Source organism: Odocoileus virginianus, chromosome 24 (genome assembly GCF_023699985.2).
Source record: "Odocoileus virginianus isolate 20LAN1187 ecotype Illinois chromosome 24, Ovbor_1.2, whole genome shotgun sequence".
In the NCBI taxonomy this organism is placed as follows: domain Eukaryota; kingdom Metazoa; phylum Chordata; class Mammalia; order Artiodactyla; family Cervidae; genus Odocoileus; species Odocoileus virginianus.
In genome coordinates, this window is record NC_069697.1 from 5672008 (window position 1) to 5688580 (window position 16573).

At 44.4% G+C, this 16573-nt stretch overlaps 1 protein-coding gene across 3 annotated transcripts in view; it reads right to left on the bottom strand.

Annotated features, from left to right (window-relative positions):
- Positions 1-2955: 2955 nt before the first annotated feature.
- E2F7 (E2F transcription factor 7) overlaps positions 2956-16573 on the bottom strand; it is a 45160-nt gene continuing 31542 nt past the window's right edge. For all 3 annotated transcript variants that reach the window (XM_070454236.1, XM_070454235.1, XM_070454237.1), the window contains 6 exons: positions 14863-15048; positions 14343-14415; positions 11614-12118; positions 9510-9750; positions 7540-7961; positions 2956-5910 (listed from right to left, as the gene is read on the bottom strand). In XM_070454236.1, the coding sequence (XP_070310337.1) occupies positions 5740-5910; positions 7540-7961; positions 9510-9750; positions 11614-12118; positions 14343-14415; positions 14863-15048 (1598 nt within the window). In that variant the 3' untranslated portion in view covers positions 2956-5739. The remainder of the gene's footprint in view (positions 5911-7539; positions 7962-9509; positions 9751-11613; positions 12119-14342; positions 14416-14862; positions 15049-16573) is intronic.

The window sequence follows — 16573 nt, forward strand, 5'->3', positions numbered from 1 at the left end:
ACTGCAATAGTACTATTTCAGATAATATTACTACATGATATGTGGTCGGTTGAATTGGTGGATGCAGAACAATGAAAGAACCTCAAACATGGAGTCTGTAGGGGGTAGACTCAAGTTATATGTAGGTTTTCAGCTGCATGGAGGCTCAGCATGCTTAATGCCCATATTATTCAAGGGTCAACTGTTTTTGTGCTAACTCATCACCCAGTATTCTTCCCCCATTTTTATTAGGTGCACATTTTGTGGCAGGCATTGTGAATACAGATATAAAGCACCTATAGTCTCTGATTTTAGAAACTAATGTCCTTTTTCTGTTCAGTGAAGACTATGTTTTAGAGGGTTATTTAGAGGTAGATTAATTCATTGTTTCTCAAAGTAACTTCTGCTGAACCTAATACTTGTAAAATGCTCTAAGAAAAAAAAGTGATCCTGCTATCAGACCAGGTTTAAAGAATTTGCATATATATTTCTTCTTGCACATTTTAGTCTCTAATAAATCCTGTAGTTAAAAAATTAGATATTTAATATTATTTTACCAAAATTACCCACTTTTGACTCCTAATATCTATCAGTAGTTGAGTTCTTCAGGGCACAGTTGGGAAATGACTGACTGCTTATATAAAAGGGCCCATCAAATTGAATGCTACCATTGTGCTATTTACAAAAAAAGGATTTAGATATGAAAGAATTAAAAGAAAACTATTGTAGCTTCAGGTATGACTTCTTTATTTCAGTAACATTTTCAGGACAGAAAGAACATCAAACTCACCAAACTGATCTTAATACTAAAAAATTAACAGTGATCAAAAATTAATTTCTTAAAGATGAGATATCAAGTTCCCTAACATTCACCTAGGAAAAGGCAAATCTTGGACAATGGAAGATTAGAATTGTTTTTACGGGATGTTAAATGGTGAGCTTGGCTGAAGCAGCAAGTTATAGTTGCATTCTGTAAAACTGATAAAGGAGGTTTTGCAAACCAGTTACACATTATGAGACCTTGTACCCACAAGATCTTGAAAGAGCCTTGAAAGGGCTGAGTAAGTGGAAATAGAAATGGATTTTGTGGAGAATTATGCTGTGGTTCCTCGCCTCTGCCTCCTGGGACCACCAAGGGCAAGGGTAGGGTGTTGCTCACTTCACTCTTGCCTGCAGTTGAGAGGGGTACTGGTGCATGACTCTGGCCTGGGGGACCTGTGTGGGTTTGAAGCTACAGTGGGAAGGGAGAGGCCACATGAACTGTGTTGGGCCTTCTCTCCAAGAATCAGGCACTGGATGTGGGCTAGTGGCAGATAGGCAGATAGACTGTTCTAAGTCCTGCCCAGCAGGCAGCTGTGTGGAGTAGATGTTGGAAAACCAGCGACGGAAGAACAACAGCTGGAGAAAGATGGTTTCTTCTGGCCAGTGTTCCCAGGCAGAGGCTTCTGAGCAGCTGTCCGCTAAAACAGCTCCAACACATACCAGGCCCACCACGTGAGAGGCCTGATCACCTCAGCTTCACTGCCACCTTCACCTCTCGCACCGCACCTGCGTTGATCTTCCTGGGCACAGATATCTAGGCCAGCTCACTGCAAAAGGAGCGACACCCAGCAGAGAAGAGACGAAGGATTGTCATTGGTGACCAGGCTACAGAGAGCCCAGGCAGCAGAAATTTTAAATGCTCATCCTGCATCATGAACCGAGAATGCCTTAAGATTATAGAACTTCTACTATTTACAGTAACGGGGAGGCCTCAGCACCTGACTTTACCTTCATACAAGTGTATATGTGTTACCCCCATTGACCAGGCTTAAAGGGACACTGGCAGACAAAATTAAGTTGCTTCCACGATTATCCCATGAGTTCTGCCTGTTCAATATACCCTTTACATGGTTAGACACAAGGATGGGCACACTGAAGAAGATACTTGGATCTTGATTGTTGGATGCCTGCAGTACTCTGTTATATATGACGCCACTAAATCGATGCCAGTCAAATCCCAATGGGCTTCCCGGGTGGCTCAGTGGTAAAGAATTCGCCTGCCTGGACAGGAGACCCGGGCTTGATCCATGGATTGGGAAGAGCCCCTGGAGTAGGAAATGGCAACCCACTTTATTCCTGCCTGAGAGTTATAAGGGCTGAGGAGCCTGGCGGGCTGCGGTCCATGGGTTCCCAAAGTATTGGACATGACTGAAGTGAATGGGCACTCACGCAAAATCCTAACCCTGATTGTGTGTAGAAGCAGATCTGTCCTGGGTCACTTTAGATACCTCTGCAAGATGAGGACTAAAGACTGGGACAAGTGATCTGTTGGAAGGAAGAGGTCTCAGGCACAAGCTGAATCCAACTGAAAGCTTGGAAGGGACAAGCCCTGTTGTGGCAGGTCCTGTGGTCCGTCCATTCACCAGTTTAGGGGCTTCTTCAGAGCCCCAGGGGCTGGGTTTGAGGTTGGAGTTTCTAAGCTGTTTCCCTCCGTGCCTGACAATCTAGCAGAGGAGACTGACAGCAATGGCATCTCCAGTTGGCTCTGGAGATAGTGTGGGCTAAGGAAAGTCAGAGAAAGTCTCTTGGAGGTTCAAGCGAGGGTTAACCATGGAATCTGGCTTTGAACAACGGGTGAGCATTTGCTAGACTAAGAACCATTTAACCTAACAGATCATGAGAAGCCAGGGAGGTGATCTCACTGGTGATTCTTGTATTGGTTAAGCCTCACATCATCTGGAAACTTCAAACCCACAGTGATTCTACCTCTGGTAGAAATGAAAATCTCAACAGCAGAGTCCCTCAATCTGCCCAATCTCCCACACGATTCTGCTACTGTAAGTTTTGGCATTTGGGAACCGCCGGAAGGGCTCAGGAAAAAGATCTGACTTGGGTTTATGAAGGTCTGGTTGGCTACTTTGTAACAGTGAATGGTTTTACCATGAAATCAGTATCTACAGAAAGCTCACCAACAAATACAACCAACACCTCTCGTTAAAATGAATTAATTTTTATTGATATTTTATAAAGCTTAATACTTTGCTAAAAGAAAAAAATGAAAAAATTATATAGATAATACAGCCATTAGAAGACAGAGCAGAGCTACGTGATACAAAAGAAAGCAGTAAGCAGCAATAAAATACCTACACAAAACTAGCAGTGCAATAAGATAAAGCGGAAAGCAGCTTTACACTGGGAAAAAATGTTCTTTAAATACAGAAATAGCACCTTACAAAAAGGAATCGAGAAATGTAAACTTGGTAGGTAGATTCAAGTATAAAAGTTATACCCCCAACTCTTGTACCAGAATGAAAGGGTTTCACAAACCCTGGACAGTGCAGGGCGCACACACCTCCCTCAGTGCTGACTCAGAGCTGCATTTCCTTAGCAGGGTCATGGACAATCTTTTTTTTTTTTTTTTCTTTTACAAAATTATACAATGATAGACTCAAGATTGCCACCAAGGCTTCTTCACCACCTCTAACATCCACCTCTAGCTCAGCTGTTCCACTACCATCAGCTGCTCTGTAACAGATTCATATTCCGAGAGAAATGATCACTGCATTATTATTTCTACACACCACGGAGCCACATGAAGAAGTGGGTACTGAATACAAAAGGAACCTGCTCTTGGTTTTTCTATTGCTAAGTATGGTCACAGAATCATAATCTCATTTATGGGTTTGTCTGTTAACACTCCTCAAGAACCGTAAATCTTCTGAGGTTTATATGGTCATACCACGAACAGAATTAAAAAAGGATTGAGAAGTTAAAGTGGCAGGCATCCAAGAACAGTGAGGGGGAAATCAGTCTGTATTTTCATCTAAATGTAGCCCTCTGAAGTGAAGATATTCTGTGGATGGTCTGAAGCATGATATGTTTAAAATGTATCTATCTTGTATGGATTTATATGCCGTGTGTTTTACAATCTACTTGAAAAAAGGATATTTTTGTTTCGATAGGAAATCCATCCTATTACTTCAGGGTAATCATTACCATACAATTAGACTAGCAGAAGATGAGGACTGGACTTTTTATCTGTTTAACTCTAGCGAAGACTATGAAAAGGGGGGAAAAAACCATCTTGTAAACTTTAAAAGTTTAGTGTTGATAAAAATTTTATATAATAGCAAATTTATTTAATCTGGGCTACCTACCTCAAGTTTTCAACAATCTCGTGGGGGTGATAAGGCTAATACCATCCTGTAGTTAATATAAAGCTACTTTATCAGACTCCCAGAGTCTCTTAAATTAATATTTTTATTCTTTCATATAACATTTTGGGTCCAAAAACAAAAATAAAATCCTACACCAAGACTCCAAATTTTAAAAGTTTAAAGAAGGAGAAAGGAACAAAGGAAGGAAGGAAGGAAAGGAGGGGAAAATGAAGGGGGAGAGGGAGGGAGAGTTGTGGGGGGAGGAGGAAGCCATCTGTTCTGAAGAGACCATGAGGTAAGTATCAACACATCTAGGCACGCAAAGATCTAGTTCGGCTACTTAATGAAATCCTCAAGGAATACAGTTCGACAAAGGGATACTGATAAGTCTCTAGAATTCCATTTATGCTAGAACAATGATCCCCTGCACTCTGTTCTCATTTTGCAGAACTTCTATGAAAAAATCACTGTGGTTTGAATACTTTGGGATTCTAAACATGTGTCTGTTTTCCCTCTTACTCTTCCCAACATGAAGAAAAAAAGTTAAAAAAAAAAAAAAAGCATCACCTATTGTCCTATATCAATCTTTACATTGTCATTCTTCAGAATTCTATTAAAACATCCCAACTAGGTCTCAATTTTCTGTAGAATTCCTTTCTACCATCCTGATTTATTCAATAAAAAAGCAATTGCTAGAAGACGTCCCATACCTGATACTCTACAGTTAACATTTAAATAAAAAACCACAAGGGCATGTAGTGAAGAAAACTGAACACGGTAGGTTTTTTCCTTTTTTTCTTTTAAGCAAATGATCAGTAAAACCTCACTGTTCACACAGTTATTGAGCAGCAGCTATCTGGCTGCTAGAGTTCATCTTAATGCTCACGCCCAGGTTGGGTTAGCACAGTTCATTATAGCAAGGTGTATCATTCACAGTTATTTTGGTCTTGACATTCCGTCATGTATATATATTTATCCACATTATTACTAGGTTGTAAAGTAAGTGCAGGGCAAATTATAGGAAAAAAGTACAAACATTCAAGTCGTCATACCCTGAAAAATATGTGTTTTGCTGTCGTTGTAAACTTTTTTGCACTAAATCCCACTTCACGAACAAAATAAATAATACCATAGGATTCACAACTGAAGCTGGCTTCCTGATGAAGCCGAAGGAAGCAGTAGCTTTTTTAAACTGCAGAAAGGAAGTCTCTCTCACCACAGATCTACTCGGGGTGAGCGGTAATACACGTCAAGAACATTCACCCCAGTTAAGTGCTAGACGCGCCCCTCCCCTTTAGAAAAACCACAAGGTTCCAGGAGGCTATTCAGATTTCCTTCCAGCAATAAGATGATTCCTGAATGAAAATGACAGAAGTCAGCTGATGCTTCCACTGTGACACCACGTACAGAGTCGGACACTAACTGGTATGAAATGCACAATTAGGAACAATTACTTGCAGGAATATAGATGCTTCATGAAGATGGATAGTTAACACTAGAACCAGGGGATGCAGGAGAGAGGAAGGATGCATGCTGGTTTCGGTTCAGCATTAGGACATGACCTGTGACAAAGGGAAATTCAGGCGCGTGGATCCTCATCTCTGCTGGGCAAAGCATCAGGTTAGTCTGCACCCCCGCTGGGGATTTCCAGTCTCCTCTGTGCCGAGCTGGAGCTTCGTGACTGATTCCTTTCTTTTCCCCTGAGGACAGGGTCCCCAAGGCTGCCAGGCGTCTTGAAAAACGTCTCTTGGTGTGTGCACCGGATGCTCTTGGGGGTCACTGGAACTGGAGACTGAAACAGGAAAGAGAAAAGTACATAAAAACGGAAGTGACCTCACATCGCCTCAAGTCTCTGAACTGGAAGCCCCCTCCTGACCTTTGCAGCTGTGATCCCCATGTAGGCGCTCCATCCTCTCTGCTTTTCTGTCACATTCATCCAACGTGTCTCCTTCACAACACTCATCACAGTTGGAAATTAGCTGACTTATTTTCTGCAGAAAGGTGGCCTAGCGAAGCGGTCACAAGCGGCTGGAGCCAGGGTCTGGGCTCTGCCATAACTAGCTGTGTGACCTTGGGCAAGTTACTTAACCGGTCTGTCCCACAGTTTCCTCATCCGAAGACGGGGATGACCAAAGTACTGAATTAACAGGACTGTGAGACTTAAATGTGAGAGTATTTTTAAAGCACTTTAGATCATTCCTAGTGAGTAGTACGTGTATGTGTCTTTGCTCTTTTTGTTTACTTGCTAATATTTATCTTCTCATGTTAAACATTTACCCCTTTAACATGCCCTAAAAGGGCAGGAAACATTATCCTGTTTACCAGTATCTTTACTGCCTAGGTCAGTGCCTAACATATAACCGATCATCAAAAATATGCATATGGTATGTTACAATCCCCTTGTTTAAAAACATGTTGACTTCAATGTCTAGCAAACTTTTGAGCTTCAGATTACTTGTCTAAAAATAGTTGTGGCCATGGCATAACCCTTTCTCTGGGAGAGAAAGTAATTATTCTGAACAACGCCTAATGCAGTTCAACAAATGCTTACTGACTGAACTACAGGTGGAGCTGGGGGAAGTGAATAAAGTACTGATTAATTTATACTGGTTATAGACATTTACATATGTACATCTGTGTATATTTTGTGAGTATGTGTGTATACACACACACACACACATCATGGAAACAATGGGTATGTATTAATATATCCATTGCCTCCTAAACAATGCATTTTAAGAAATGATAGATGCTAACATTCATGGGGTCGCAAAGAGTCGGACACGACTGAGCGACTGAACTGAACAATCTTTGAGCTAGTATTAAGTCTTTCATTTCCCTTGACTATAGCTGCACAACTAAAATTCAGGATGGTCTCCTTTATTGACCTAATGAAATGAGAGCTTGGAGAAATCACCTGGATAGTCAGCATGCATCAAAAATCCCCCTGAACGATGAAGTCCCTTCAGATTCTAAGAAACAGATTGACGCCTAAAACTATTTTTGCCTTCAAAGCACAGGATCTCCCCCTTCAGTCTCAATACTTAATGAAATGAGCAGATGCCTCTGGGTCTACAGTGGACGCTAGCTAGAATCTGGTGTTGGATCCCCGTCTGAAAGTTGTTTGACTAAAGTCTGACTGTGTTTGTGCTAAGTGGCTTCAGGCGTGTCTGACTCTCTGCGACCACATGAACTGTAGCCTGGCAGGCTCCTCTGTCCATGGAATCTCCCAGGCAAGAGTGCTGGAGCAGGTTGGCACTTTTTCCTCCAGGGGATCTTCCCCACCCAGGGACTGAACCTGCATTGGCAGGTGGGCTCTTAACTACTGGCGCCACCTGGAAGCCTGATGCAATGCAGGCGAACCCCATCACGGCGTGCTGCGCCGCCCTGTGCCAGGCTAGCATGGACCCTCAGGACTCACCTGTCGTGATTTTACTGCGGGGGCTGGGTGACCTCCATAAGCGGGGGATCCAGGCTGCACGTTGCCATGTGACCTTGACATCACCGGGCTTAGGTGAAGTGAGCATGGCCCCTGAAGCTGAGGGTCGGTGGAGGGGAGTGTGGACGACTTTGGATTAACCAGGGCGGCAGGGCCGATGAGAAGATGGGCTGTTGATCCGAGGCCAGGCAAGCCAAAATTCACAGGTCCCGCGTTCGGGAGAGGGCTGGGAGCAGAGGACCCCGGCCCGGGCACCGTGGGAGAGCACAGAACAGGAAAGGCACCCAGCGTCGGCGACGGCACGACCACGCACGGAACGCTGAGCGGGGGCAGCGGGCCCACGGGCAGGCCCACACTATGGGGGCTCTGACTGCCAGACAAGAGCACGTTGAAACCATTTAATCCTGCCACGGAAGCAGAACAAGGCGGAAGTCAGTGCAAAGGGAAGACGCTATCCAAGCGCCCATGTTCGGAGCCTTCTGAAATGGGAGCCCGCAGTAAACTATCCACCTCCAGACCAGGCCACCCCCCCGTGCTCTTCCAGCACCCCCTCACTTCCTCGCAGCAATGGCCACCTCCGCGTGTCCACCTTTACTTGTGTGAAAATGTGGGGGATGCTCGCATCTCCCAACAGAGTTTATTAACATGGGCTCCACTGAACCCAAACTGAACCTGGATGGGAAAAATAATATCTTTCTTTTGATCAACTTCTAACTGAAATTTATATTTCCCTCACAGGCAACAAATCACAACCGAATGAACAGTACCTTGACACTGTCACTAGTAAAAAGCATGGGTGTATTCATATAATCTTACTTTGATGGAAGATTTCTTGAGTCTAAAGCTCCCCACAAGTTGAGAGGCTTGGCGGATCTTCTTATCACTATAATTTAAAATAATTCTCCCAGCTGGATGTCAATGCAATTTGCCTCCTTGGTAATCCTATGTTTTTAATTTTCTGCATTTGTAAACACCCTAAGGAGGAGTCCACAGGCTTCATCATCGTGTCCAAGGACCCATGGCCCAGAAGAAGCTATTGATCCCTTTGCTGGACTGAAATTTTCATTCTGAAGAAGCTGGGTCTGTTTTTTGTTTATTAAGGTATCAGTAACACTATCATGCTTAGGTGAAGCTCTCACAAAGTACTGGCTGAAGTAATAAAGAGTGTGTTTTAGATAAATGAATGGTAACAGATGCCCACCTAAGCTGTGACAGGAACAAGAAACTGAGGAGAATGACTGAGTCTCTTTGTATCAAGAGCAGCTTCATGTACACAGTGCATATCTTAAAAATTAGGTAGCTTATATTTCAGCTTTATTCCAAAAGAGGGCATTTACTGAATCTTCTAAGTGTCAGGCACTATTATTCTAAGTGCTCCAGATGTATTAGCTTATTAAATTTAATCTTGTTTTCATAGCACCCCCAAGAAGCAGGTGCTCTTATTATTGCTGTTTTACCAATTCAGGAGGGCTAGATACTTAATTTCACGCAGATAAGAAGAGGTTTGAATGTCCAGCCCCCTCACTCCAGTCCCGGCACTCAACCACAAGGACATGTCAGCACTTTGGGATATTTAAGTGGTCAGCGTGTGAGCTGCACATGGTGGCCAAGAGGTTCATATTGTGAAACTGAACCGATGCCAGACTCAGCTGAATTATAGAAACAGAAATGTCATTTGAATATTTGTGCTTTTTTTTTTTTTTTTAACCAAGGAAAGTTGAATGCATTAAAAATAAATTACCTGCCCTAATGACTTTCTCATTATCTGTGAGGTTAGTGAAAGTGAAAGCAGGCTCCATCTTCATTTCATTGATGGAGAAAGCCAGGGGCTGGAGTGAAATGACTCAAGAGAGAGCCCCTCAAGACATCAGTCACATGATGTAAAGAGAAATGCAAACATGCAATGTGTAATCTGACTACCCCAAAGGCCTCGAAGACGTTATACCTCTTACCTGCTGGCGACTGCACATAAAGATACTGCAGCAGAGAGGGCTCTTTGGTGCTCTCATTTTCCTTCAAAGGCTTTTCTATCTCTGTATTTCTAGAAGGATTTTCCCACTCAGAATAGACGAAGCCGTTTGTGGTAGCCTTTCCCAAAACTGCTTTTGTAGCAGAAAGTTGCCTGTTCGTGTGAGTGTCTTCATGGGGTGCAGAGGTCTTGGGAGAGGCGATGTCTGTGGAATCTGAAGGTTTCTGAGCAAAACCCAACCAGAAACAGAAAAGCAAATCAAATTCCCAGCAGTGAACTATCGTAACAGTTTTCTCCAAATGGCTAACCCATAAAATGCAAAGGTCAGGCACCACTGTGCGCCACCCTGATTTGTGTATGCCTGTCATTTCTGTCGTGTTTAGAGGAATGGTCTGAAGATCAAGGACATGCCAGGGGCTTCTGCAGGCTTAAGTTTCCTTAAGCACAGAAATGATGGAGATTTCAATAATGGGTATGTGAGCATGGTGTTTAGAAGGTGAAATAAATGACTGAGCTGGAATACACAAAGGGTGTTGATGGCTGCAGGCTTTTAGGGGTTGGATAAGAATTGCAGGGCTGACCCAAAGCCGTCCTGTTTATCTGAGACATATATAGGCATACCAGTCAGTCTTTCCCTGCTGTTCTGCAGCCACAGGCTATATACAAAACTAGAAAAATCCATTTTGGCAAGAGGAACGCATAGAGGAGGAAGGGTCTTAATTAAGGGACTGATGTCCATGAAGTGTGCTTCGCTGACCCTCTACGAATGGCTGTGATGACAGTGCTTCTGCTTTCTGGGAGTTTTACTGGTCATATCGCATTGACCTCCAAAGGCTACTAAGCAGGGGATGCAGAGAGCTCAGAGTTTTATTCTTTTATTCTAGAAAAATGGGCTCCCTGAGCAGTGACATGAGCACTGACACAGACGCAGAGCCAGCGGCACCGCATTCCTGACCTGGACCTCAGGGGCACCCTGGAGCAGATGGTTATTTCATTGACGTGTTAAAAAAATAAGGCAAAACAGTCTGGGAAAGGATATATAAACATGTTAACAATGAATGGCGCCTTTTTTTTTTTCTGCTTACTTTTTAGCATTTTATGCCAAGTGTGATTTTTCTAAAAATTACTTTTATTCCAGGACTACTTTATGGCCAGGGCTCCCCTGATAGCTCAGTTGGTAAAGAATCCACCTGCAATGCAGGAGACCCTGGTTCGATTTCTGGGTTGGGAAGATCCACTGGAGAAAGGATAGGCTACCCACTCCGGTATTCTTGGATTTCCCTTGTGGCTCAGCTGGTAAAGAATCCACCTGCAATGTGGGAGACTATTTTTGGGTCTCCAAAATCACTGCAGGTGGTGACTGCAGCCATGAAATTAAAAGATGCTTGCTCTTTGGATGAAAAGCTATAACCAACCTAGACAGCATAATAAAAAGCAGAGACATTACTTTGCTGACAAAGGTCCATCTAGTCAAGGCTGTGGTTTTTCCAGTAGTCATGTATGGATGTGAGAACTGGACTATAAAGAAAGCTGAGTGCTGAAGAATTGATGCTTTTGAACTGTGGTGTTGGAGAAGACTCTTGAGAGTCCCTTGGACTGCAAGGAGATCCAACCAGTCCATCCTAAAGGAGATCAGTCCTGGGTGTTCATTGGAAGGACTGATGTTGAAGCTGAAACTCCAATACTTTGGCCACCTGATGCGAATAGCTGATTCACTTGAAAAGACCCTGATGCTGGTAAAGATTGAGGGCAGGAGGAGATGGAGACGACAGAGGATGAGATGGTTGGATGGCATCACCAACTCCATGGACTTGAGTTTGAGCAAGCTTCCGGAGTTGGTGATGAACAGGGAAGCCTGGGGTGCTGCAGTTCATGGGGTCACAAAGAGTCGGACACGACTGAGCGACTGAAGTGAACTGAACTTTATGGCCAGGTTACTTGGAAGAGGCAGTCCTGGCCTTAACCATAAAAATGATACAGGCACCACCTCCTATTCCAGACTCAGGAGCTTGTGACTACCTGCGCGTCCCAGTTAGGAAGACACGGGGTCGAGGCGCCGTCAGTCGGCGCGGCCGCCGAGCGCTCACCTTGGGCATCACAAGGGCGAGGGGACCGGCCCCGTGGTCCCTGCACTGTCTCTTGGTGGCTGGCGTCTCGTCCTCCTGCTGGGGCTTCCAGTCCCTGCTCAGGCGCTTCTGACCTGAGGGCGCGGGGGGCTGCTCTGCCGCTGCGCCCTCGGAGCCGCCGCTGCCCGCAGAGCCCGCGCCCGGCGCCGGCGGCCCCTCCTGCAGGCCCCCGCACAGCATGAACAGCGGGGCGGGCGGCACGTAGAGCAAGGGCCGGGCGGCCGCCAGGGCCGGCGGCAGGGGCTCCCCGTCCGGCGCCGCGGGGGCCAGGGAGACGCCGCCGCCGCCGCCGCTCAGACCGTTCTGGGCGGACAAGGCCTTCGACTCTGTTTGGGCCGCAGGGAGGACTTGGCGGGACAAGGGGTTCACACAGTATTCCGAGTCAACACACAGGCTGGGGAGAGGAGCCGCGGGGTCCAGGCTGCTCGACGGAGGCATCGCGCTCTGACTGGCAAAAGCTTCCGCCCTGTAAGGAAGGGAACAGAGCGGGGCCATGCAGTTACCACAGTCTCCCGACCTCCAGCTCCGCTTTCCTAAAGAGAGCGGAGCCAAAGCAGGACTGAGGAACACTGCTCTCTCCTCCTACTTAAAAAAAAAATTTTTTTTTTTTTTTTAAATTAATTTGGCTGCATTGGATCTTAGTTGCAGGCTCTCCAGGCTGTGATTTGCAGGTTTAGTTGCTCCCTAACATGTAAGAGCTCAGTGGGATCTTAGTTCCCCGACTAGGGATTGAACCCTTGTCCTCTGCAACGCAAGGCACACTCTCAACCACTAGACCACCAGGGAAATCCCCCACTCTTGCTATTAAAGGGCTCCTTTAATGTCATGGGCTCCCTGAGATCATGAGCCAACCCCAGAAGCAGACGACCACATATTATAACCTGGATGGATGCTTTGCAACAAGATAGGGGCTCTCAGTTTGGGGCTCTCAGAGGCTCCTCTCGGCCTCTCCCACAGCCAGTAGTCATCAGCTGCCCAGCAAGTACCCCTTCCCAGGCACACAGATGCTATAATGACCAGCAGGGTATGGTAATAGTTTTACATCATTCTTTAACACGAGCTACTCTCAGCCCCCTCCCCCACTACGAGGGAGGAACACAAGCCCAGAGGCTCATCTAACTATGGAAGGTCACCCAGTGGGGGCTGCACACGGAATCCCTGAGAGATGTCCGGCAGATGACAGAGACGAGGCCAGACGCGATTTCAAGGGCACATCTTGTTTTTCTCACGTTCACTGTGAGATGAATGAAGTAAGCGATGAGCGAGGAAGTAAATGTATTTACAAAATTATTCTCTGTTGTTCTCCCATTCCACTCTGTATTACTACAGAATTTTCAAGCAGCACACATTCAAACTGGGCTTCCTGGGTAGCTCAGCTGCTAAAGAATCTGCCTGCAATGCAGGAGACCCCGATTCCTGGGTCGGGAAGCTCCGCTGCAGAAGGGATAGGCTACCCACTCAAGTACTCTTGGGTTTCCCTGGTGGCTCACATAGTAAAGAATCCTCCTGCAATGAGGGACCTGGGTTTGATCCCTGGGTTGGGAAGATCCCCTGGAGGAGGGCATGGCAACCCACTCCAGTACTGTTGCCTGGAGAATCCCCATGGACAGAGGCGTCTGGCGGGCTACAGTCCACGGGGTCACACAGAGTCAGACACGACAGAGTGACTACGCACAGCACAGCACACGTTCAAATTAACTCTTGCTGACTCACTGTCTTATGCCGGTTTCCATTTCTTCCCGTCGCCAGCTGACGGTGTGGACCCGCACCACAGCCGAGCAGAAAGAAGGGAATGCACTATTCTGTGATCTCCTAACATGCAGTCCTGCTCTAATTCCAACCCTACCTGCTCAAAGCAGCCTGAATGGTCTCCAGTGAAGCTACAATAACCTTTTAGTGTCCATCTGGTAAGTCTAAACTCTACGACTTGGCTTTCAAAGCATTCTGCCAACTTGACCTACCCACCTCCAATACCCCAAGCTCTTCCTCTATCTTATTTGGACAAATCACTATGGCTGACTTCCTATCCACTCCCTGACTCTGGCTCAACAGTCTTTTTCTTCCCTTGTCTGTCATTATAAACCTCTTCTGTTCTCTCTTCAGCATTTCCTCTGTTTCCTCTGCTAATATGTGATTTCCTTCAAAATCAAACCCCAAATCTGATTCAGATAGTGTAGGTTTAAATCTCAGTTCTTTCACTTAATAACTTTGTGACTTTGGGCGAGTTACTTAACCTCTCAGGATTTCGGCTGCCTCCCTGTAAAATTAGGATAATAGCACCAACCTCAAAAGGTTGTATAATTGGATGAGATAATACACACAAACCTTTTAAGAATAGTACCCGGTAGTTCATAAATGATGTTAGTTAGGATAATGACAAAGTGATTCATGGGACTATGATACATCATTTCTCTGTCACATTAGTAGTGACTTGTCTTTTCTCAGTGTATTTGTCTTTTTATTTATTTTTCCTGGTAAGTTTTCATAGCCTATGGGATAAATTTTTCACAAAAATTTTCAATTTTTGGGTCCCAGATGCCAAATCCTGCACAGTGTTGGGCACAAGGGGGGAAACTTACAAAGTTCTTAATAAACAAATGGCTGATTTTTGAGCAGGACTGCTAAACTTTACCCTTGATGGGTGGCATTTCAATTGAGTCACAGTTAAAACCAGGATGGAGACTACTTACTTTGAGTTGTCTTCTATTTTCTGTCTGTAGACAGCTGCCAGACTTCCAATTTCCAAGGAGTAGACTCCTGATCCTAAAAAGGAAAACAAAGTTCTAACAAATAGAGCAAGGGACTTATACACAGCAGTTATATACAGCAGGATTCACTATTCACAGCTCAAGGATTATAAGACTACCTCAAATCCATCCTGATTTTGATTCAGAGACAGACATGTCCAGAAGCTAGCTCTAAGAGGTGAATGTAGGTCTCATTAAAAATTAGTAAGAAAACAAAACAAAGCAAGTATTGCTTTATAAATCTGATGAATTGCTGAGATGCATCAAACAGGTTAACCATGGCAAACCAAGTAATCTTCAATCTTCAAGGCCAACGAGAATCAATTTCAGGCCGAGGGCCACCCTGTGAAGTCACCATCTCACGCAGAGCCTACAGTCAGCTCACTTTAAAACGTCAGTGCACAGGTCGGGCTACCATTACATGGTGACTGATAGAGTCCGTGGGTTAAGTAAAGGCAGATACCTTGTTTTTGTCTGTAAGGGCTGCTGGGTTCTGAGTTCACTTTCCTCTGTATCCTCTCAGAAGCCTGCTCTGAGTTAAAAGAGCCGTGTCGAGCAAGTTTCTGTTTTGCACAGAACTGAACGTGGCCGTATATTTCTTTTTTCAATTCTGGTAGGACAGGTGTAGAAACATCCACGAGATTGTCATCTAAATAAAAAAGAGATGTTGTTATAGTGTTAGTGTTGTTATATAGATGTTATAGTGTTGTTATATAGCTATAATTCAGGATAATTTTAGCCTTTTTAAGATAGGGCTTTGAGAACCTCTCATTGTAATGGAGCTACCTATAAATTAAAAACGAAGACAAAGGAATTTCATGAGCCTTATCTCAAACCCCAATTTCTTTTTTTTTTTCAGTCTTTTTTTTTTCCCCCATTTATTTTTATTAGTTGGAGGCTAATTACTTTACATCATTGCAGTGGTTTTTGTCATACATTGAAATGAATTAGCCATGGATTTACATGTATTCCCCATCCCGGTCCCCCCTCCCACCTCACTCTCCACCCGATCCCTCTGGGTCTTCTCAGTGCACCAGGCCCGAGCACTTGTCTCATGCACTCAACCTGGGCTGGTGATCTGTCAAACCCCAATTTCTTTCAGTGTACTAACCTTTTCAAAAAGTTAGTAACTTTAAAGACTGAATCCATATATATTCTAAAATTATCTAAACTGCAACAAAAGTAGAGCAGGATGTTCTATAACCCAAATTAGAATGGACCTGACATTTCAGATGCTTTCTTTGGGCAGAGATATCAAAGGAAAACCCAATCATACTCAGCCCAACATGAATATTTGGAGATTTTAACATTAATTGCAATCGGCCTCTTATGCCACAGTCCCAGGGCAATGAGTATAAGAATCTCTGTTTCCTATTATTATGCTTTATTATTTCTTTCTTATGCAGCAGGAAGCTCAGTTACTAAGTGACCAAAGACATAAGGTCAGCAGACACCTCATGGTTGAAATGCTGCGGAACAGTGAGGGTAATAGAAGACTGGGCCTGAGGCCAATTTTATGCTTAAATAAGCTTGTGTGAAATCAGGACAGAAATCTCTATATAGAACCAGGTCTATGTTCTATAAAGAAACACATTGTTCAGATAGTCATTCTTACCCTGCTCATCTGTGCTATTTTTTTTAAGTTCAAGGGATGCACATTTTAATTATAAGACTGATTTAATAAACTGAAAGGCCCAGCCAGACTTACATTTTCTAAAATACAGAAAAACTGAAAAAGAAAACCACCTACGGTTTTCTTTTTCTTATAATAAAAACCCAACAAATTCTCTTTAGAAAATAAGAAGTTATAGAATCAACTAGAAGAAAGAAGAAAGTGGGTCAAGACAGTATTATTTACCCTCCTTCCTGAAAGAAATAAAATACTGAACTAAGTATATAAAACAATGGTTCTCAAGATACTGGACACTAGGACATGAAGCACAGTGAAACACTGGAGACAGGAACTGAAAAGAGGGAAGCTCTGATTAGCCCAGCTTACTGCCTGGATAACACTTCCAGGTTAGGGGCAGAGAAGGAGCTCCAGGCAGAGCCTGGAAGTCTCCTTCAATTGGGAATGGAGCTGGGAGACCTGGAAAGTCAGGGCAGCTAGCGTCTGTGGGGCAGGGTCCTGAAGAGCACAGCCATACAGAAGGAATGCTGGAGGTCTGCAGAGG